The sequence below is a fragment of the Triticum dicoccoides genome, chromosome 2B (genome assembly GCF_002162155.2).
Source record: "Triticum dicoccoides isolate Atlit2015 ecotype Zavitan chromosome 2B, WEW_v2.0, whole genome shotgun sequence".
Taxonomy (NCBI): domain Eukaryota; kingdom Viridiplantae; phylum Streptophyta; class Magnoliopsida; order Poales; family Poaceae; genus Triticum; species Triticum dicoccoides.
Genome location: NC_041383.1, coordinates 675632457 through 675655728, shown reverse-complemented (window position 1 = coordinate 675655728; position 23272 = coordinate 675632457). Strand labels below are relative to the sequence as shown.

The following is a 23272-nucleotide window of genomic DNA, read 5'->3' as shown; positions in this document are numbered from 1 at the left end:
CAAGATTACCTATGAACAATATTTGAATCTCCTCTGAATTATTTTATGTATGATTGGTTATCTTTGCAAGCCTCTTCGAATTATCAGTTTGGTTTGGCCTACTAGATTGATCTTTCTTGCAATGGGAGAAGTGCTTAGCTTTGGGTTCAATCTTGCGGTGTCCTTTCCTAGTGACAGCAGGGGCAGCAAGGCACGTATTGTATTGTTGCCGTCGAGGATAAAATGATGGGGTTTATATCATATTGCTTGAGTTTATCCCTCTACATCATGTCATCTTGCCTAATGTGTTACTCTGTTCTGATGAACTTAATACTCTAGATGCATGCTGGATAGCGGTCGATGTGTGGAGTAATAGTAGTAGATGCAAAATTGTTTCGATTTACTTGTCGCGGACGTGATACCTATATACATGATCATGCCTAGATATTCTCATAATTATGCACTTTTCTATCAATTGCTCGACAGTAATTTGTTCACCCACCGTAATACTTATGCTATCTTGAGAGAAGCCACTAGTGAAATCTATGGCCGCCGGGTCTATTTTCCATCATATAAGTTTCTGATCTACTTTATTTTGCAATCTTTACTTTCCAATCTATATCATAAAAATACCAAAAATATTTATTATCTCTGTCAGCTCTCACTTTTGCAAGTGGTCGTGAAGGGATTGACAACCCCTTTATCGTGTTGGTTGCAAGGTTCTTATTTGTTTGTGTAGGTACGAGGGACTTGCTTATAGCCTCCTACTGGATTGATACCTTGGTTCTCAAAAACTGAGGGAAATAATTATGCTACTTTGTTGTATCACCCTTTCCTCTTCAAGGGAAAACCAACACATGCTCAAGAGGTAGCACGAGTATCGTTACTTTCTGACCTTCACAGATGATTTGAGTAGACATGGGTATATCTACTTAATGAAATACAAGTCTGAAAAAAGTTCAAAGAATTTAAAAGTGAAGTGGAGAATCATTGTAACAAGAAAATAAAGTTTCTACAATCTGATCATGGAGGAGAATATTTGAGTTACGACTTTGGCCTTCATTTAAAACAATGTGGAATAGTTTCACCGCTCACGCCACCTGCAACACAACAGTGTAATGGTGTGTCTGAACGTTGTAACCGCACTTTATTAGATATGGTGCGATCTATGATATCTCTTACCGATTTATAACTATCGTTTTGGGGTTATGCATTAGAGACAGCTGCATTCACTTTAAAAAGGGCACCGTCAAAGTCCGTTGAGACGACACCGTATGAACTATGGTTTGGCAACAAACCTAAGCTGTCGGTTATTAAAGTTTGGGGATGTGATGCTTATGTCAAAAGGCTTCAGCCCGATAAGCTCAAACCCAAATTGGAGAAATTTGTTCAATTTGGAAAGTAGCTCATCCGAGAAATGTGTTCCGGAGAGGTTCAGATATTTTTTGGAGTACCGAGGGGTTACCGGAACCCCCCGTGGAAGTATTGGACCTTATTGGGCCATAGTGGAGAGGAGGGGCAGGCCACGGGAGGTGGCACCCCCCCCCCCCCAGGGAGTCCGAATTGGACAAGGGGGAGGGGGCGTGGCCCCTCTTTCCTTCTCCCTCTCACTCTCTTTCCCTCTTCCCCTCCGTTGGAAAGGAAGGGGGCCGACTAGGATTGGGAATCCTAGTTGGACTCCCCCACTTGGCGCGCCCCCTAGGGTCGGCGGCCTCCCCCTCCTCCTATATATACGAGGGAAGGGGGCACCCCAAGGCACAACAGTTGTCTCTTAGCCGTGTGCGGTGCCCCCCTTCACCGTTTACTCCTCCGGTCATATTGTCGTAGTGCTTAGGCGAAGCCCTGCACGGATCACTTCACCAACACAGTCACCGCACCATCGTGCTGATGGAACTCATCGACTCCTTCGTGCCTCTACTGGATCAAGAGTTCGAGGGACGTCATTGAGCTGAATGTGTGTAGAATTCGAAGGTGCCGTACGTTCGGCACTTGATCGGTTGATTCGAGAAGACATTTGACTACATCAACTGTGTTAAGTTAACGCTTCTGCTTTCGGTCTGCGAGGGTACGTGGACACACTCTACCCCTCTTGTTGATATGCATCTTCTAGATAGATCTTGCGCGAGTGTAGGAAATTTTTTGAAATTGCATACTATGTTTCCCAACAGTGGCATCCAAGCTAGGTCTATGCCTAGATGATATGGACGAGTAGAACACAAAGAGTTGTGGGTGATGATCGTCATACTACTTACGACCAATGTCTTATTTTGATTCGGCGGTATTGTTGGATGGAGCGGCCAGGACCAACCTTACATGACCGCGTTCATGAGACCGGTTCCACCGACAGACATGCAAATATTTTTGCATAGAGGTGGTTGGTGGGTGTCTGTTTCCCCAACTTTAGTTTAATCGAATTTGACTATGGTCGGTCCTTGTGAAAGTTAAAACAGCAAACTTGATAAATCACTGTTGTGGTTTTTTAGTCGTAGGTATGTACGGTTCATTCTAGAATCCCGTAGCAGCCATGTAAAACTTGCAACAAACAAAGTAGAAGACATCTAACTTGTTTTGCAGGGCATGTTGTGATGTCATATGGTCAAGGCATGATGTGATATAAATTGTTGTATGACATGATCATGTTTTGTAACAAGTTATTGGCAACTGGCAGGAGCCATATGGTTGTCGCTTTATTGTATGAAACACAAGCGCTATGTAATTGCTTTACTTTATCACTAAGCGGTAGTGATAGTCGTAGAAGCAATGGTTGGCGAGACGACCACGACACTTCGATGGAGATCAAGGTGTCAAGCCAGTGACGATGGAGATCACGACGTTGCTTCAATGATGGAGATCAAAAGCACAAGATGATGATGTCCATATCATGTCACATATTTAGATTGCATGTGATCTTTATCTTTTATGCATCTTATTTTCCTTAGTACGTGGTAGCATTATAAGATGATCCCTCACTAAAATTTCAAGGTATAAGTGTTCACCCTGAGCATGCACCATTGCAAAAGTTCTTCATGCTGAGACACCACGTGATGATCGGGTGTGATAGGATCTACATTCAAATACAATGGGTGCAAGTCAATTTTGCACATGCAGAATACTCGGGTTAAACTTGACGAGCCTAGCATATACAGATATGGCCTCGGAACACTGGAGACCAAAAGATCGAACATGAATTTTATAGTAGATATGATCAACATAGTGATTGATACATCTCCAACGTATATTTAATTTTTGATTGTTCCATGCTATTATATTACCCGTTTTGGATGTTTATGGGCTTTACTTTACACTTTTATATCATTTTTGGGACTAACCTACTAACCGGAGGCCCAGCCCGAATTGCTGCATTTTTGTCTATTTCAGTATTTCGAAGAAAAGGAATATCAAATGGAGTCCAAACGGAATGAAACCTTCGGGAGCGATCTTTTTGGAACAAACGTGATCCAGAGGACTTAGAGTGGAAGTCAAGAAACAAAGGAGGCAGCCACGAGGGTGCCCGGCGCGCCCCCTACAGGTGGGCGCGCCCCCTACCCTCGTAGGCCCCTCGGGCATCCACCGACGTACTCCTTCCTCCTACATATACCCATGTACCCCGAAAACATCAGCAGCAACCACGAAAAACTATTTGCATCGCTGTAACCTTCTGTATCCGCGAGATCCCATCTTGGAGCCTTCGCTAGCGCTCCGCCGGAGGGGGAATCAATCACGGAGGGCCTCTACATCATCTCCAAGGCCTCTCCGATGAGTTTTGAGTAGTTTACCACAGACCTTCGGGTCCATATTATTAGCTAGATGGCTTCTTCTCTCTCTTTGAATCTCAATAGAAAGTTCTCCTTGATCTTCTTGGAGATCTATTCGATGTAACTCTTTTTGCGGTGTGTTTGTCGAGATTCGATGAATTGTGGGTTTATGATCAAGTTTATCTATGAGAAATATTTGAATCTCCTCTGAATTCTTTTGTGTGTGATTAAGTTATCTTTGCAAGTCTCTTCGAATTATCAGTTTGGTTTGGCCTATTAGATTGATCTTTCTTGCAATGGGAGAAGTGCTTAGCTTTGGGTTCAATCTTGCGGTGTCCTTTCGCAGTGACAGCAGGGGCAGCAAGGCACGTATCGTATTATTGCCATCGAGGATAAAAAGATGGGGTTTATATCATATTGCATGAGTTTATCCCTCTACATCATGTCATCTTGCTTAATCCGTTACTCTATTCTTTATGAACTTAATACTCTAGATGCAGGCAGGAGTCGGTCGATGTGTGGAGTAATAGTAGTACATGCAGAATCGTTTCGGTCTACTTGTCACGCACGTGATGCCTATATACATGATCATGCCTAGATAATCTCATAATAATTCGCTTTTCTATCAATTGCTCAACAGTAATTTGTTCACCCACCGTAATAATTATGCTATCTTGAGAGAAGCCACTAGTGAAACCTATGGCCCCCGGGTCTATTTCCTATCATATAAGATTTCAATCTACTTTTATTTGCATATTTAATTTTCCAATCTATATTATAAAATACCAAAAATATATTTATCTTATCATATTATCTCTATCAGATCTCACTTTCGCAAGTGGCCATGAAGGGATTGATAACCCCTTTATTGTGCTGGTTGCGAGTTCTTGTTTGTTTGTGTAGGTGCGTGGGACTTGTGAGGAGCCTCTTACTGGATTGATACCTTGGTTCTCAAAAACTGAGGGAAATACTTACGCTACTATTGCTGCATCACCCTTTCCTCTTCAAGGAAAACCAACGCAAGCTCAAGACGTGGCAGTGATGTTCACCATTGAAGACTACTCCATCTCACGTGATGATTGGACATGGTTTAGTTGATTTGGATCATGTATCATTTAGATGACTAGAGGGATGTCTATCTAAGTGGGAGTTCTTAAGTAATATGATTAATTGAACTTAATTTATCATGAACTTAGTCCTGATAGTTTTTTGCATATCTATGATGTAGATCAATGGCCCGTGTTACCGTTCCTTTGAATTTTAATGTGTTCCTAGAGAAAGCTAAGTTGAAAGATGATGGTAGAAACTACACGGACTAGGTTCGTAACTTGAGGATTATCCTCATTGCTGCACAGAAGCATTATGTCCTTTGATGCACCGCTAGGTGCAAGGCCTGCTGCAGGAGCAGAAGCTGACGTTTTGAACGCCTGGCAAGCTCGATCTGATGACTACTCGTTAGTTCAGTGTGACATGCTTTACGGCTTATAATAAGGACTTCAAAGACGTTTTCAATGTCATGGACTGTGACGCCCCCGATTCAATTGTACACTAATCATACACGCAAATGTGTACGATCAAGATCAGGGACTCACGGGAAGATATCACAACACAACTCTAGACACAAATAAAATAATACAAGCTTTATATTACAAGCCAGGGGCCTCGAGGGATCGAATATGTAGCTCGATACACAAGAGTCAGCGAAAGCAACAATATTTGAGTACAGACATAAGTTAAACAAGGATGCCTTAAGAAGGCTAGCACAAAAGCAACAACGATCGAAGAGGCAAGGCCTCCTGCCTGGGACCTCCTAACTACTCCTGGTCGTCACGGTCTCCATGTGTAGCATCCATCGGAGGTGGCATCTGGCTCCAGGGATCCATCATCTGGTTGCATCAACCGGAAAGAAGAAAGAAGGGGGGAAGGGGTAGCAAAGCAACCGTGAGTACTCATCCAAAGTACTCGCAAGCATCAGATCTATACTAATATGCATTGGTATCAAATGGAAGGTTTGTATGTATGGACTGAACTGCAGAATGCCAGAATAGAGGAGGGAAGGCCTAGCCTATCGAATACTAGCATCTTCAAGCAGCTCCGAGCATCTTGCAGCATGTAGAAGAGTAAAGAATAGCAGTTTATATTTAACAAGCATGTTGTAACATCAACGCCCAAAGATCCTTCCCCGACTCCCTACAGGAAAGCAATCTCGGAGCCACATATCCATCACATATCTCAAGTATCCATTTATAGTTATATAAAATCTGAATACAAATCTGAACGTCCATCACCGTGGACACGGTATTCGAATATATATCTTCCCTGCAGGGGTGCACCACGTTACCCAACACGCTCGATCACTCTGGCCGGACACACTTTTCTGGGTCAATGCCCGGCCTTGGAAGATCAACATGTCGCAGCCCTACCTAGGCTCAGCAGAGAGGTCCCCGTCGGTCTACATCCTAAGCGCTCCCGGGTCTTGGGCCCATCACCCGCAGCACATCGGGTCGTTGCGCGCAGGGTGAATACCAGCACCGCCTCGGATGGCCAGCACGATCCAACTGTGCCGCACTGCTGAACTGGACGTCTGACAAAGCTTCGGCTGATACTACGACGTCGAGGCCCATATCTATTCTCGCATGGTGGTTAGTGCGTAAAGGCCATAGGCCAACTCAGAACAAATACCCAAACCTGTTAGTGCATTGGGGGCTCGTGGAAACGAGCAGAGACTCACGATAAGGTGACCCCGTCGCCCCGTCTCATGGACTTACGGCAAGGGCCCATACTGCCCGGCCGTGCCATGTGGAGAACTTGCAGGTGCTCTATGGGCCCGCCCGACTTTCACATCAACTCGCGGGTACCCCTCAGGGCCGACCCGACTTCATCAATGGTCTCAAGTAAACTCAAGGTAACCGTGTGTCCAAACATCAAGGGGAAAACCCAAGGAATCACCCCCGGTGGATTCCACTCGATGTAATCATCAAGGTGAACGTAAGAGGAATCACCCTCGAGGTTCACACTTGAGGTGTTGCATGACAGAGCCATATCAGGAATGGTGAAGGAGGAACCACCCTCGATGACCACGACCGGATAGCTACACTATAGAGATCTCATCAGGAGTGATGTATGAGGTTCCACCCTCGGCACTCGATGGTAACTCTGTAGAGTCAAGCAACAAAAAGGGGCGTGATGTGATGTGAGGTGTCAGGCTATGGTCGTCGATCACGTCGATCGAGGTGTCGATGATGAAGCTGGGGAAACAAGGACAACGTGGGGGTCACTAATGGATCACTAATCAACCTATACTAAGCAGTTTAGGATAAGTAGGTAATGTACAATAGCAGGTTACAAAAGCAGGCTATGCATCAGAATAGGAGCAATCAATTACAGTAGCAAAATCTAATGCAAGCATGAGATAATGGAATGGGCGATATCGGGATGATCAAAGGGGGGGCTTGCCTGGAAACTCCGCTTAAAAGGAAAGAAGGGTCGTCGGTGAAGTAGTTGATCACACGGGCAGCATCGGTCTCGGGGGTCTACCGGAGAGAAGAGGGGGAAGAGACAGTAAATAAAAAGCAAACAAAGCATCATAAAGCATAACATGGCAATATGTTGTGTCGGGTGTGACCCAACGTATGGCTACACGATATAGGTGAAGGGAAAATTCAACCAGAAATGTTTTCCCGGTTCCGGACCTGTGTCAGACAGATGACAAAAGGGGGAATGTTCCATGTTCAGATAGTTAGAGGCATCAGACTGGTAAACAGACCGTGTATTCAAATTTGTCTTGTCGTTCTGAGCAACTTTCATGTAGAAAGTTTTTCGATCTGAGCTACGGTTTATTTTCTATGATCTTTCAAAGCTTTTAGCATTTTCTGAAATTATTTAAATTACCAGAATTAACAGAAAATGAATATGATGTCAGCATGATGCAATGCTGACATCAGCAGGTCAACAGGTCGGCTGACCAGTCAAACCAGACAGGTGGGGCCCACATGTCAGCCACTATAACTAACAGAGTCTCTAATTAGTAACTAATTAGGTTTTAATTATTAAAACGTTTTAATTAATTAATATAGGTGGCGGGCCCGTGTGTTAGTGGCACTAGGCTGCCCAGTTAGCGTGTTGACTGGGTCAACCTAGCCAACGGGGCCCGTGTGGCCCGCTGGCAGTGACCCATGGGTGCCCCAGGCCGTGCCACGTCGGCGCCGTCGCCGGAGCAACACCGGCGAGGCGAAACGCGGTGGCGCGATCACGGGGTCATCGGAAAAACACTACAGGGTATGGGAAGAGCGCGGCTAGGCGCGTTCGAACGGCCACTCGGCCGCGTGTCGTCTGGTGGTGGCCGGAGCAGCTGGGGTGGCCGGAGCTGGGAGCTATGGCGTCGCCGGCGGCGACGCACTAAGGCGAGCTTGGGCGAGGGCGATGCGGTGCGTTAGTGAGTGAACTGAGAAGCTGGGCAAGGCATACACGCTGCAGCGAGGCCAACGGTCGCGAGCCCATGACCATTTGGTCAACAAAAGCACGCCGGCGGCGAGTGGAGGTGGCAACACGTTCGGGCGCTCGTCGAGGCAGATGCTAAGGGGCACGGGGAGGAAAGAAAGCGGCATGGGAGGCCTCGGCGGGCGGCCCTGAGCACGCTCATGTGCTCTGGAGAGCACGACGGTGCCCACAGCGACGGCGCGAGCTATGCGACGGAGCTGAGTTCGGGTCCGATAGGGAGGGGAGGCTACAACGTCGAAAAAGCTCGGGAGAGAGAGGGGAAAGAAGCGCAGGCTCACAGTGCTCCTGCAGATGTGCTCAAGCATGCTCGAGGAGGGCTCGGTGCGGCGGAATCGACGGCGAAGCTCATCGGAGCAGAGGAGGAAGACAGTGACGACGTGGCCGCTGTGGTGGCTCCGAGCTCCAATGCGATGCATCAGCCGAGGTAGCGGACGGCGGTGATCCTCGAGGGCACAGTGGGATGGCGGGAGGGGCACGGTGGTCGTGGCTAGGCCGCAGCCATGGCGACGTCGGGCGAGGTAGGGAACAAGGGAGAGAGGGGAAGATCTGGTGGGGAGAGGGAGAGGCGGAGAGCGGGATGGATCTGGGAGGAGGGCAGGCGAGTGGGGTAGGAGGCGTTCCGAGGCGCGTCGTGGCGGACTTATCCTCCCACGGCGCGCTGTAGCGACGGAGCCGGTGAGGTGGTCCGGTGGAGACGCGCGCGCGCAGTCGCTCGCACAGTGGGGAGGGGGAAGACGACAGGGGGGCAAGGTAGGTCGGGCCAGTGCAGTGGGCCAAGGCCCAGGAGGACAGTGGGGGGGGCTTTTACCTTTACTGTTTTATTTAGTTTAGGTCATTTAAACACTATGCAAAAATGTTGGACCACCACCAATATTATCAAAAGAATATTTTTCACATTGTGAACATTTTAGATTTCATGTCTGACAAATATGAATTTTTGACTTCAGATTGGATTTGAATTTGAATTGTGATTTGGATCAAGTGAAGATTAGCAACAGTAAATGTGATGAACTGGCACCATTAATAGGGGATTACTGTAGCATGACACTGGGAGTGTTACACGGACCATATGAGATGTTCCAGGAGTTGAAGTTAATATTTCAAGCAAACACCCGGGTTGAGAGATATGAAGTCTCCAACAAGTTATATAGCTGCAACATAGAGGAGAACAGTTCTGTTAGTGAGCACATACTCAGAATGTCTGGGTACCATAATCACTTGACTCAGCTGGGAGTTAATCTTCCATATGATTGTGTCATTGACAGAGTTCTTCAGTCACTGACACGAAGCTACAAAGGCTTCATGATGAACTACAATATGCAAGGGATGGAAAAGACTATTCGCGAGCTCTTCACAATGCTAAGGGCCGTGGAGGTAGAAATCAAGAAGGAGCATCAAGTGTTGGTGGTTAACAAGACCACTAGTTTCAAGAAAAAGGGCAAGGGTAAAAAGAAGGGGAACTTCAAGAAGAATGACAAGCAAGTTGTCACTCCCAGGAAGAAACCTAAAAATGGACCCAAGCCTGAAACTGAGTGCTTCTACTGCAAAGGGACTGGTCACTAGAAGCGGAACTGCCCCAAGTATTTGGCAGATAAGAAGGATGGCAAAGTGAGCAAAGGTATAACCGATATACATGTTATTGATGTGTACCTTACTAATTCTTGTAGTAGTGCCTGGGTATTTGATACCGGTTCGGCTGCTCATATTTGCAACTCGAAGAAGGGACTATGGATTAAATGAAGATTGGCTAAGGACGAAGTGACGATGTGCGTCAGAAATGGTTCCAAGGTCGATGTGATCGCCGTCGGCATGCTACCTCTACATCTACCTTCGGGGTTAGTTTTAGACTTGAATAATTGTTATTTGGTGGCAGCGTTGAGCATGAACATTATATCTGGATCTTTTTTAGTGCAAGGCGTTTATTCATTTAAATCAGAGAATAATGGTTGTTCTATTTATATGAGTAATATCTTTTATGGTCATGCACCCTTGAAGAGTGGCCTATTTCTATTGAATCTTGATCGTGATGATACACATCTATAATAACTAAATAGATGATCCCCACTAACCTATTTCTCTACACATGCAGGCTATACACATCAGCAAGCCTCTGATTGGTCCACGTCCCCCCAGCCACCACATGCACATGCAACCACGTCACCTCTCCCAGATGTGTGAACCGGCCCATTTGTATCTGTCCACATGCGTAATTTCTTTCTAATCGTCCCTTCGTTTGCCCTTCCCATTCTATAACTGAAGAGTCAATCAAATTGTCCTTTTTTAATGATAAAAAAACTGAAGAGTCAATCTAATATCCACACAAATAGGTCATGTGCATCCAGTACTCGAACCCTCCTGCAGAGGTGTAGCAATGTTGCCGACGTGCCAAGCGACACCCGGTGATCCAGGAAGACCCCGGCGAGCCGCCCATGATCCGGGCGACGTTGCCCGACCTCGCTACCCGGCGTCCCCATCGGTGCCCCCACATGTGACCTCGGCGAGCCACCCAGCGGCCCCCTTCATGTGATGCCGCTCTGGCGACTCTCTCTGAGCGCATGTCTGTTCATCCATCGACCACTTTAGCTGTTGTACAAGGGGAGCCCAATTTCGTGGGCACTCTGTGATCACCGCAGGTCAACCAAGCCTCACACCCCATTGTAGGTAAATCGAGCCCTGCAGCCTCCGCGGACCCATGCTCTGCGCCCCGGCATCGACCAGAGCTCCTGATGAGCGGCATACGCCACTGTCAGTGTCCTACCTCAACAATACCTGCAAAAAAGGTGGGGGCTCTCCTTCCTATATTTCTCCCCAGATCTGAGTGATATTTTTGAGTTGGCCTGGGTTGCAAGCTCTGATTCGTCATTCGTGTGTGGTAGGGAATTTTTTTCAGAAGAAAGCTCTATTCCGTCTCCAGCCACTTCCTCCCGGGAAGCAAGTCCGGTCTCGAGCAATGTTGGCAAGCATTTTTCAAGACACGACGGATTCATGATCATGTTTCTAATCTGGTTGGTTTTAATCCGAAGCACTAGATGGTGAAAAAATTCTCTTCATTTGTTTCCTTTAGTGTTCTTGAAGAAATAAACAAATGAAGCTTACCATTTATGACGTGCAACTGCAACTACAATCCTTTATCTCTCTATATATATATCTCCATTACATACACATATATATTAGTTCAATATATGTTTTTTAGTATTTCTAATGCTTTCCATTGATTTTTTGGCAGAATCAGAGCATATGTGATATTTCTATTTACTTTCAGGTATGTTGTTGCCTAGCAGTTAGCAATTCATAAATTAGACAAAGTATGTTTGTTTCATTAATTTTCATACTGCCGCTTTTGATGATGTATATGATGCAGGCAACAGTATGTAGCACTTCCCCTCCCAGTTCTTTGGAGTAGTTCCGTGGTCTATTTCCAACAACTGGTCATACCCTGCTCACATGGAATTGTTAAGTCCCCAAAACTCATCATGTTCTTACAGGTTTCTTCTCAGATTCTTATGTGCATAGAGCATGTATTTTAACTCAACACATTGTCTTCTAGGGCTAATTCTGCGCCCGTTATGTTTGAGAGAAGATATTTATTCTTCTTCTTTCACATTTAGCAGAAACAATTGCTGACACAAGTGCAGATAATTTGACATAGAGATGAAGATATGGATTTGCTTTTGCTTTGGGTTCATCATTTGTGCAGATATTTTGTATCTCGAGGTTTATTGCACCTAATGGTGCTGATTAATCTTAGATTATGAAAATGCAAATTGTATCAATTATGAATTTTGGTACAGCTTGTGTTCCAAGAATTTTAGTATAGTGTGTACTTTCAGAAATTTTAAGCTGGAAGGCATGGTTAATATGAAATTAAGGAAATGCAAATTCTAGCATTCTAAGGAGAATTTGTTAATCAGATTTTTATTGAGCTACTAGGAGTTCCTTTGCGAATTCAGTCTTGGGATAGCTGAAGAATAATGTGAAGAGAAGTCTTTTGTGAGCTGATTTGAGCCTAGGTAAAATTGATCTCATTCTTTCTCGACACCATTTTATTTTTATTTCATGCTTCACATTTATTCTAGACATCAGGTAGTTGACTGAATAATACGGTGAGTGATCTCTTATTGGATGATTGAGGTAAATGAATATTATGGAGATGGAAGCATTTGTCAGGTTGTTTCAGCTTACGTAGAGATTGTTCTGTGGTTAAGGCTTGAAGCTGCTGATTTCTGTCAGGTTTGCATGAGCTAAAAGAATAAGATACAATGAAATATTTCATCATATGATTTGATCTTCTTATATTAATATCACAAAGTTTCCCACATATGGGTTGTTCTCTGATAAATGTGGCATCACTTCTGCATTAAAGAACATTACTTGGGGCCAAAAGAGTTGTCTGTGTTTATCGATATGCTATTGCTACAACATTTGATTCATCATTTGTCACGATATTTGCCTTCTTCCTCCCTCTCTATTTATATCAGAATTTGGTGTGACTTCTAGATATATTTGTATGTGATTTGGGTAGACATTGACATGGACATATGCCCCCTACTTTAGTAGCTCAAGTAGTTCTAGAATAGTCAAGATGGCAAGTAGAATACCAACCAAACCACCCCCCTCTGATTACGATTTCCACATATCATCCCATGTTTTGGTCTATGTACCTTTCATCGTACAATAACTACAAACTTGATCAACGAGGGACCAGGAATGCAAATCTTGAAGAAAAGGCCAAGACATACTCTCCTTGTCATGATGCTATATTGTTTGTACATAGTATTTGCATTATTTGGCCCGCTGCAATGCGCGGGGAGTCATCTAGTATTCATAATATTGATGCCAAGAGATGCAAAGTTGATAATGATAGTGCAACTTATTTGTGGCATTGCAGTTTGGGTCATATCAGTGTAAAGTGCGTGAAGAAATTCCATAAAGATGGACTTTTGGAATCATTTGATACTTGCGAACCGTGCCTTATGGGCAAGATGACTAAAACTCTGTTCTCCAGAACAATGGAACAAGCTAGTGACTTATTGGAAATAATACATACCGATGTATGCGGTCCAATGAGTGTTGATGCTCGTGGCAGGTATCGTTATTTTCTGACCTTCACAGATGATTTGAGCAGATATGGGTATATCTACTTAATGAAACACAAGTCTGAAACATTTGAAAAGTTCAAAGAATTTCAGAGTGAAGTGGAGAATCATCGTAACAAGAAAATAAAGTTTCTACAATCTGATTGTGGAGGAGAATATTTGAGTTACGAGTTTGGCCTTCATTTAAAACAATGTGGAATAGTTTCACGGCTCACGCCACCTGGAACACCATAGTGTAATGGTGTGTTCGAACATCGTAACCGCACTTCATTAGATATGGTGCGATCTATGATGTCTCTTGCCGATTTACCACTATCGTTTTGGGGTTATGCATTAGAGACAACTGCATTCACTTTAAACAGGGCACCGTCAAAGTCCGTTGAGACGACACCGTATGAACTGTGCTTTGTCAACAAACCTAAGCTATCATTTCTTAAAAATTGGGGATGGCGATGCTTATGTCAAAAGGCTTCAGCACGATAAGCTCAAACCCAAATTGGAGAAACCTGTTCAACTTGGAAAGTAGCTCATCTGAGAAATCTGTTTCGGAGAGGTTCGGATATTTTTTGGAGTACCGAGGGGTTACCAACCCCCCCCCCTCCCGGAAGTATTCGGCCTTATTGGGCCATAGTGTAGAGGAGGGGCAGGCCACGGGAGGTGGCACCCCCCCAAGGGAGTCCGAATTGTACAAGGGGGAGCGGGCGCGGCCCCTCTTTCCTTCTCCCTCTCACTCTCGTTCCCTCTTCCCCCTCCATTGGAAAGGAAGGGGGCCGACTAGGATTGGGAATCCTAGTTGGACTCCCCCCACTTCGCGCGCCCCCTAGGGTCGGTGGCCTCCCCCTCCTCCTTTATATACGAGGGAAGGGGGCACCCCAAGGCACAATAGTTGTCTCTTAGCCATGTGCGGTGCCCCCCTTCACCGTTTACTCCTCCGGTCATATTGCCGTAGTGCTTAGGCGAAGCCCTGCACGGATCACTTCACCAACACAGTCACCGCACCGTCGTGCTGACAGAACTCATCGACTCCTTCGTGCCTCAACTGGATCAAGAGTTCAAGGGACGTCATCGAGCTGAACGTGTGTAGAACTCAGAGGTGTCATACGTTCGGTACTTGATCGGTTGATTCGAGAAGACATTCGATTACATCAACCATGTTAAGTTAACACTTCCGCTTTCGGTCTACGAGGGTACATGGACACACTCTACCCCTCTTGTTTCTATGCATCTCCTAGATGGATCTTGTGTGAGCGTAGGATTTTTTTGAAATTGCATGCTGCATTTCCCAACAGGCATCACGGGAATGTTTATCTGTGATGAGCTACTTTCCAATTCGAGAGAAGGTACAATTACCTCATCAAGTTCTACTTTCCTCCCACTAACTTCTTTCGAGAGAAACTCCTTCTCTAGAAAGGTTCCATTCTTGGTAACAAAGATCTTGCCTTTGAATCTGTGGTAGAAGGTGTACCCAATTCTTTCCTTAGGGTATCCTATGAAGACGCACTTCTCCGATTTGGGTTCGAGCTTATCAGGCTTAAGCCTTTTGACATAAGCATCGCATCCCCAAACTTTAAGAAACAACAGCTTAGGTTTATTGCCAAACCACAGTTCATACGGTGTCATCTCAACGGATTTTGACGGTGCCCTATTTAACGTGAATGCAGCTGTCTCTAATGCATAACCCCAAAACGATAGTGGTAAATCGGTAAGAGACATCATAGGACGCACCATATCTAATAAAATGCGGTTACGATGTTTGGACACACCTTTATGCTGTGGTGTTCCAGGTGGCATGAGTTGTGAAACTATTCCACATTGTTTTAAATGAAGGCCAAACTCGTAACTCAAATATTCACCTCCACGATCAGATCGTAGAAACTTTATTTTCTTGTTACGATGATTATCCAATTCACTCTAAAATTCTTTGAACTTTTCAAATGTTTCAGACTTGTGTTTCATTAAGTAGATATACCCATATCTTCTCAAATCATCTGTGAAGGTCAGAAAATAACGATACCCGCCACGAGCATCAACACTCATCGGATCGCATACATTTGTATGTATCATTTCCAATAAGTCATTGGCTCGTTCCATTGTTCCGAAGAACAGAGTTTTAGTCATCTTGCCCATGAGGCATGGTTTGCAAGTATCTTATGATTCATAATCAAGTGATTCCAAAAGCCCATGTGTATGGAGTTTCTTCATGCGCTTTACACCAATACGACCTAAACGGCAGTGCCACAAGAATGTTGCACTATCATTATCAACTTTGCATCTTTTGGCATCAATATTATGAATATGTGTATCACTACGATCGAGATACAATAAACCATTAATATTTGGTGTATGACCATAGAAGGTTTTATTCATGTAAACAGAATAACAATTATTCTCTGTCTTAAATGAATGATTGTATTGTAATAAACATGATCTAATCATATTCATGCTCAACGCAAACACCTAATTTTATTTAGGCTCGACACTAATCCCGAAAGTATAGGGAGTGTGCGATGATGATCATATCAATCTTGGAACCACTTCCAACATACATCGCCACTTCAGCCTCAACTAGTCTCTATTTATTCTGCAACTCTTGTTTCAAGTTACTAATCTTAGCAACCGAACAGGTATCAAAAAGTCAGGTGCTACTATGAGCACTAGTAAGGTACACATCAATAACATGTATATCAAATATACCTTTGTTCACTTTTGCCATCCTTCTTATCCGCCAAATATTTTGGGTAGTTTCGCTTCCAGTGACCATTTCCTTTGCAGTAGAAGCACTCAGTTTCAAGCTTACGTCCGGCTTTTGGCTTCTTCACGGGAGTGACAACTTGCTTTCCATTCTTCTTGAAGTTCCCTTTGCAGTAGAAGCACTCAGTTTCAAGCTTACGTCCGACTTTTCGTCATCCCTTCCATATTATAGTTCACCATGAAGTTCCATTAACTTGGTGATAGTGACTAGAGAACTCTGTCAATCACTATCTTATATGGAAGATTACAAGTGATTGTAGTACCCAAACATTCTGAGCACATGCTCACTAGCTGAGCTATTATCCTCATACCTCTCGACACGGGCATGAGTCTGAAATACCAATTTTAGCTCTTGGAACATCTCATATGCTCTGTGGCGTTCAAAATATTTTTGAAGTCCCGATTCTAAGCCGTAAAGCATGGTGCACTAAACTATCAAGTAGTCATCATACCGAGTTTGTCAAATGTTCATAACGTCTGCATCAGCTCCTACAACAGGTTTGTCACCTAGCGGTGCATCAAGGACATAATTCTTTTGTGCAGCAATGAGGATAATGCTCAGATCACGGACCTAGTATGCATCATTGCTACTACCATCTTTCAACTTAGTTTTCTCTAGGAACATATCAAAAACATAGGGGACGGTAGCACGGGCCATTGATCTACAACATAGATATGCAAAAGCTATCAGGACTAAGTTCATGATAAATTAAGTTCAATTAATTAAATTACTTAAGAACTCCCACTTAGATAGACATCCCTCAAGTCATCTAAATGATACGTGATCCAAATCAACTAAACCATGTCTGATCATCACGTGAGATGGAGTAGTCATCAATGGTGAACATCTCTATGTTGATCATATCCACTATATGATTCACGTTCGACCTTTCGGTCTCTAGTGTTCCGAGGCCATGTCTGTACATTCTAGGCTCGTCAAGTTTAACCCGAGTATTCCGCATGTGCAAAACTAGCTTCCACCCGTTGTATTTGAACGTAGAGCCTATCACACCCGATCATCACGTGGGGTCTCGGCACGGAGAACTTCTACAACGGTGCATACTCAGGGAGAACACCTATACCTTGAAAATTAGATAAGGCATCATCTTATAGTGCTACCGCCGTACTAAGCAAAATAAGATGCAAAAAAATAAACATCACATGCAATCAAAATATGTGATATGATATGGCCATCATCATCTTGTGCTTTTGATCTCCATCACCAAAGCAACGTCATGATCTCCATCGTCACCGGCTTGACACCTTGATCTCCAATGTATCGTCATGGTCGTCTCACCAACTATTGCTTCTACGACTATCACTACCGCTTAGTGATAAAGTAAGGCAATTACATGGCGTTTGCATTTCATACAATAAAGCGACAACCATAAGGCTCCTGCCAGTTGCTGATAACTTTTACAAAACATGATCATCTCATACAACAACCTATATCACATCACAACATGCCCTGCAAAAACAAGTTAGACGTCCTCTAATTTGTTGTTCCAAGTTGTACGTGGCTGCTACGGGCTTCTAGCAAGAACCATTCTTAACTTTTAACCTTCACAAGGACTGGCCCCAGTCAAATTCGATTCAACTAAAGTTGGAGAAACAGACACCCGCCAGCCACCTTTATGCAAAACTAATTGCATGTCTGTCGGTGGAACCGGTCTCATGAACGCGGTCATGTAAGGTTGGTCCGGGCAGCTTCATCCAACAATACCTCCAAATCAAAATAAGACATTGGTGGTAAGCAATATGACGATCACCACCCTCAACTCTTTGTGTTCTACTCGTCCATATCATCTACGCATAGACCTGGCTCGGATGCCACTGTTGGGAAACGTAGCATGCAATTTCAAAAAATATTCCTACACTCACGCATACACCCGAGGACCCCCTAATCTAGGACTCCCTCAGCTACCTGGTGAGCACAAGACACCAGGGTGCGTCAGGGCCCCAGGCACGCCCTGGTGGGTTGTGCTCAGCCCAGCCCACCTCCGGTGCCCCTCTTCTGGTATTTAAGTCATTTTGACCTAGAAAAAATAGGGGGAGGACTTTCAGGATGAAGCGTCGCCGTCTCGAGGCGGAACTTGGGCAGGAGCACTTTTGCCCTCCGGCGGAGCAATTCCGCCAGGGGAACTTCCCTCCTGGAGGGGGAAATCATCGTTATCATCATCACCAACAACTCTCCCATCTTGGGGAGGGAAATCTCCATCAATATCTTCAACAACACCATCTCCTCTCAAACCCTAGTTCATCTCTTGTGTTCATCTTTGTACCGGAACTATAGATTGGTGCTTGTTGGTGACTAGTAGTGTTGATTACATCTTGTAGTTGATTACTATATGGTTTATTTGGTGGAATATTATATGTTCAGATCCAATATGCTATTTAATACTCCTCTGATCATGAGCATGATTATCATTTGTGAGTAGTTACTTTTATTCTTGAGGTCACGGGAGAAATCTTGTTGCAAGTAATCATGTGAATTTTATATGTGTTCGATATTGTGATGATATGTATGTTGTGATTCCCTTAGTGGTGTCATGTGAACGTCGACTACATGACACTTCACCATACTTGGGCTTAAGGGAATGCATTGTGGAGTAGTTATTAGATGATGGGTTGCGAGAGTGGCAGAAGCTTAAACCCTAGTTTATGCGCTATTCTGTAAGGGACTGATTTGGATCCAAAAAGTTTAATGCTATGGTTAGAATTTATTCTTAATACTTTTCTCATAGTTGCGGATGCTTGCGAGGGGGTTAATCATAAGTTGGAGGTTTGTTCAAGTAAGAACAACACCTAAGCACCGATCGACCCACATATCAAATTATCAAAGTAGCGAACCCAAATAAAACCAACATGGTGAAAGTGACTAGATGAAATTCCCGTGTGCCCTCAAGAACACTTTGCTTATCATAAGATACCGTTTTGGCTCCTTTGCCTCAAAAGGATTGGGCTACCTTGCTGCACTTTTGTTACCGTTACCATTACTTGCTCGTTACAAATTACCTTGCTATCAAACTACTCGATACTTATAATTTCAGTGCTTGCAGACATTACGTTGCTGAAAACCGCTTGTCATCTCCTTCTGCTCCTTGTTGGGTTCGACACTCTTATTGTCGAAAGGACTATGATTGATCCCCTATACTTGTGGGTCATCAGACCACAACTTACAATCTCGTGGTACATCAACTCTGTACTTCGATAAATCCATAATACTACCCCCCCCCCCTCCTGGCTTATTGGTCCCCTTTGTAATATGTGCCAAATTTTGACCAAAGATTTAACCAATAAAATGTTAGTGCATGTCAACAAAAAGTATATCACTGAATTCGTTTTTGAACATAGTTTGCAATGATATGTTTTTTTGTGACATGCATGAATGTTTTGTTAGTTAAATTTATGGTCAAATTTTGACAAAGAATATAATGGGAACAAATAAACCAGGACAGAGGTAGTATAAGCAAGAGCAGGATGTAGGGTTTTACCTCCATAGAGAGGGCCTAAACCTGGGTAAACTTCGTGTGTGTTCCTCTCTTGTTACCCATCGATCCGATCCAATAGCTCGCCCCCCCCCCTACCCGAGATCCGCCGGTTTTGACATGGAAGGCTGGGTTGTTCCTAAAAATTGATAAATCAAGAGCTTTCGACTCCCTTTCTTGGTCGTTTCTATTCGAGGTCATGCAGGCAAAAGGATTTGGCCCCAAATGGATTAGTTGAGCTCGGCCAGAACGAAAGTAATTGTAAATGGAGTGCCAAGCAAGTTTTTTGCGCACACGGGTGGGATGAGACAGGGGGATCCAGTATCTCCACTCCTTTTCGTCATAGCCATGGACATGCTCACCTTGATTCTTATAAAGGCGACTGGGAAGAATGTGGTCTCATCATTTCAGGGAATCAAAACCATGCAAAGGTTATCAATTTATGCGGACAACGTTGCCCTGTTCATCAGACCATCAAAGATGGACCTCGGGTTTGTTAGGTGTGATTTGCAAGCTTTTGGGGAAACTTCGGGGTTGAGGGTGAACTATGGCAAATCCTCGGCCATTCTCAGCCGGGGAAGCGACGAGGACAAGAGCCGAGTGGTTGCAATGTTACAATGTGGAATTGGCGAATTTCCTTGCAAGTACCTCGGGCTTCAGTTGGCACTTCATCAACTTACGAGAAACGAGTGGCAACCGATGCTTGATAGGGCTAAGAAACTTGTCCCAGCATGGCAATGAGGACTGATCACAAGGCCGAGGCAGATTAATCTTGGTTAAGTCTGTCATGTCGGTGAGGCCTATTCACCACGTCATGGTGATGGATGCACCTCAATGGGTTTATGATGATCTAAACAAGTGGATGAGATCTTTTTTCTGGACGGCAAAAGAAAAGGCGAACGGCGGTTAATACTTGGTTGCTTGGAACACCATATGCATGCCAGTCTGTTTTGGGGGTCTGGATGTGAAAAACTTACAACTCCAAGCATTATCTTTGAGAGTCAGATGGGAGTGGCTGAGGAGAGCAGACCCGAAGAGGCCATGACAAGGTATTCCTGATCATGGATAAAGAGGCGAGGCAGGTGTTCAACAGCTTAGTCAGGATCACCTTTGGAGAGGGCACTTGGGTTCTCTTTTGGAGAAACTGATGGATACACGGCTTTGGTGCCTCCGACATCGCCCCGCTGGTGGTCAGAAGTGTAGAAAAATGTACTAGGAACAGGCGCACCATCCAACAAGCCCTAATTGGCACCACTTGGGCACTGGATGTGAAAGACGAGCTCTCATTCACATCTCACATCCAGCTTCTGCATCTATAGCAGGCGATTGCCACTGTCAACTGAGATCCGACCACTGAGGACATCTTCTCGTGGTCATGCGATGCGTCAGGTGCTTATAGCACCAAATCGGTCTATGACATGCTATGCCAAGGTATTCAACGGGCGCTTGTCGCTGCTTGTATCTGGCGAAGTTGGGCACCGCTAAAGTGCAAAATACACACATGGTTATTGGTATAACATCGGATTTGGACCTCTAACCCCTATGCTCGACATGGGCTACAGGATAGTCCATCCACTTGCTATACGTGCCTACAAGAGAAGGACGACGCGGAGCACATCCACATCCAATGTGGATACGCTAGGGACATTTGGCATCTATGCTTGTCGGAGCTCACTCTCAACGTTAGAAGGCCGAAGGCAGATGATATGCTCCTTGATTGGTGGCTCCAAGCTAGGGCTACCTTCCATGGAGCGCTCAGAAGAGGATTCGATACTTTCGCCACTGCGGTTGCTTAGTTATTTTGGAAACAGAGGAATGCTAGAGTCTTCAATCGCCCGGAGCAAATCAAGTCGGCAATTCACTTGCACAAGCACATCATGAAGGAGATCAAGCAGTGAAAAGAGGCAGGGCTAGGTGTGGGTGTTCTCAACCGTTTTGTGAGAGAGTAGGTTTATGTTAGAGGTGTTGGTATTGAGTTGTAAGCTTACGGCGATGTTCGCATCTCCGGCAAGCTCTTATAATTATGCTTTCTATCTTCTATAAAAGTATGGTACCCCCTTGTGTGTGCGGGGAAGTAGCATGACGCGGAGTCGTCCACGCTGGCTGAGAACGGGTCCACGCGACCTTGTGGGTCCGGTTGTTGGAGCTGGTAGTCTTCGATGGGCCCCCACAGGCCCAGGTCCTTTTCCAAATCTTCCAACCACCACTCCTTTCCGTCGTCGTCTTCGTTGGCCGTTGCGGCGCTCGCCTCTGTTCCGTTGCCCTGGCACAGCGCCGCATTGCTCCACGGCGCCTGCGCCGTTTCTGCGCACGCGCCGACGCCGCCTTCGCCGTCCATGATGCTCCACAGCTCGGGCATGATGTCGATCTCAGGCAGATCGAGCAGCACTTGGTCGTCCACCACGCAGGGCGGGGACGCGGACGAGCACGGCGAGGTCGGCGCCGACGAGATGGCCGGGCAGTGCGTGTCGGGGACGGCGTTCAGCAGCATGTCAAGGTCGAAGCCGAGGTCCAGCATGGGGATTTCGATCTTGTCCATCTCAAATTCCAACTCCTTGATGGTGTTGCTCTGCTCGCCAGACTCGCCGCTGGAGCAGTTGGTTGTCGTCGTAGTGGTGGTCGTGGAAGAGGATGGAGACGGAGAAGGCACCGGCACGTCCACGCAGGTGGTTTTCTTCTTGCTCTTGGCCCCGCCCTTCTTCTGCTCCCCGGCGCTCGCGGCCACCCGCTTCTTGAGGTGCGTGTTCCAGACGTTCTTGATCTCGTTGTCGGTCCTCCCCGGCAGGCACGCCGCGATCTTGGACCATCTGGACACAATTCCGACAGCAATCGTTAGGCCACTGCAATTGACCACACACGTACTCCAATGGAGCTTTCTTCAGGGTGCTGCTAGAGGCAAGTGATGAACGTACTTGTTGCCGAGCATGTTGTGCAGCTTGATGAGGGTCTCCTCCTCCTCGACGGTGAAGTTGCCGCGCTTGAGGTCGGGACGGAGGTAGTTGATCCACCGGAGCCGGCAGCTCTTGCCGCACCGGAGCAAACCTGTCTAACCAAAGCACGACACATCAGTCGAGTTCTCTTAAACAAAATTGGCATGAACATGGACAGCTCAAGCGTGTTTACTGTTCGATTGATCGGTGGGCGGGCATTACCTGCTTGCTTGGGCAGGGCACGCCAGTTGGCGTGGCCGTACTGCTGAATGTAGGCGATGAGGCGCATGTCCTCCTCCGGCGTCCAGGAGCCCCTGTTGAGCCCCACCTTGGCGCAGCACGGTGCCCGGCCTTTCCCCATCGGCCCCTCCCTCCCACCGCTTCAAATAGCTAGCTAGCTAGCTCGAATGGTCGCCGGCCGATGGCCTGTCTCCGCGCTGTTGCTGTTGCTGTTGCTCTCTCTTGTACCGGAGGTGTGCAAGATGCAACCGGGACACTGGCAGGTATATATACACGCGGGCGTGGGCGGGGTGAAACTTTCGCTGATGCGCGTCCCCTGACCCTGCGACAGGTGACACCCAGCCAGCCACGGCTTGGTCCGTGTGTTCATATGTCTGCCCCTGTCCCTGTCCCCACCGCGCGGACTCCGCTCACCAAACCCGGCCCCACTTGTCACCACTACACTTGGCTATGCTACACTATACACCTGAGTCCATCCGTCCCGATCGATCCATCGATCCCCGGCGAGAAGGTGGCGGATCGCCTTGCGTGTG

The 23272-nt window shown here is 45.8% G+C and overlaps 1 protein-coding gene across 1 annotated transcript; it reads right to left on the bottom strand.

Moving 5' to 3' along the window:
* Positions 1–21388: 21388 nt before the first annotated feature.
* Positions 21389–22945, bottom strand: LOC119365545 (myb-related protein Zm1-like). The gene is made up of 3 exons (XM_037631185.1): positions 22722–22945; positions 22482–22611; positions 21389–22376 (listed from the first exon to the last, which is right to left on the bottom strand). The coding sequence occupies exons 1-3, from the start codon at positions 22858–22860 to the stop codon at positions 21554–21556; spliced, it is 1092 nt and encodes a 363-aa protein (XP_037487082.1). The 5' UTR covers positions 22861–22945; the 3' UTR covers positions 21389–21553.
* Between the last annotated feature and the right edge of the window lie 327 nt (positions 22946–23272).

Excerpts from the sequence above, each read along its gene's own strand:
- LOC119365545 (XM_037631185.1), bottom strand. The coding sequence starts at position 22,860 with ATGGGGAAAGGCCGGGCACCGTGCTGCGCCAAGGTGGGGCTCAACAGG. Across the intron at positions 22,612-22,721 it reads TGCCCTGCCCAAGCAAGCAG|GTTTGCTCCGGTGCGGCAAG; the intron begins GTAATGCCCGCC and ends TTGGTTAGACAG. Across the intron at positions 22,377-22,481 it reads CACAACATGCTCGGCAACAA|ATGGTCCAAGATCGCGGCGT; the intron begins GTACGTTCATCA and ends AATTGTGTCCAG.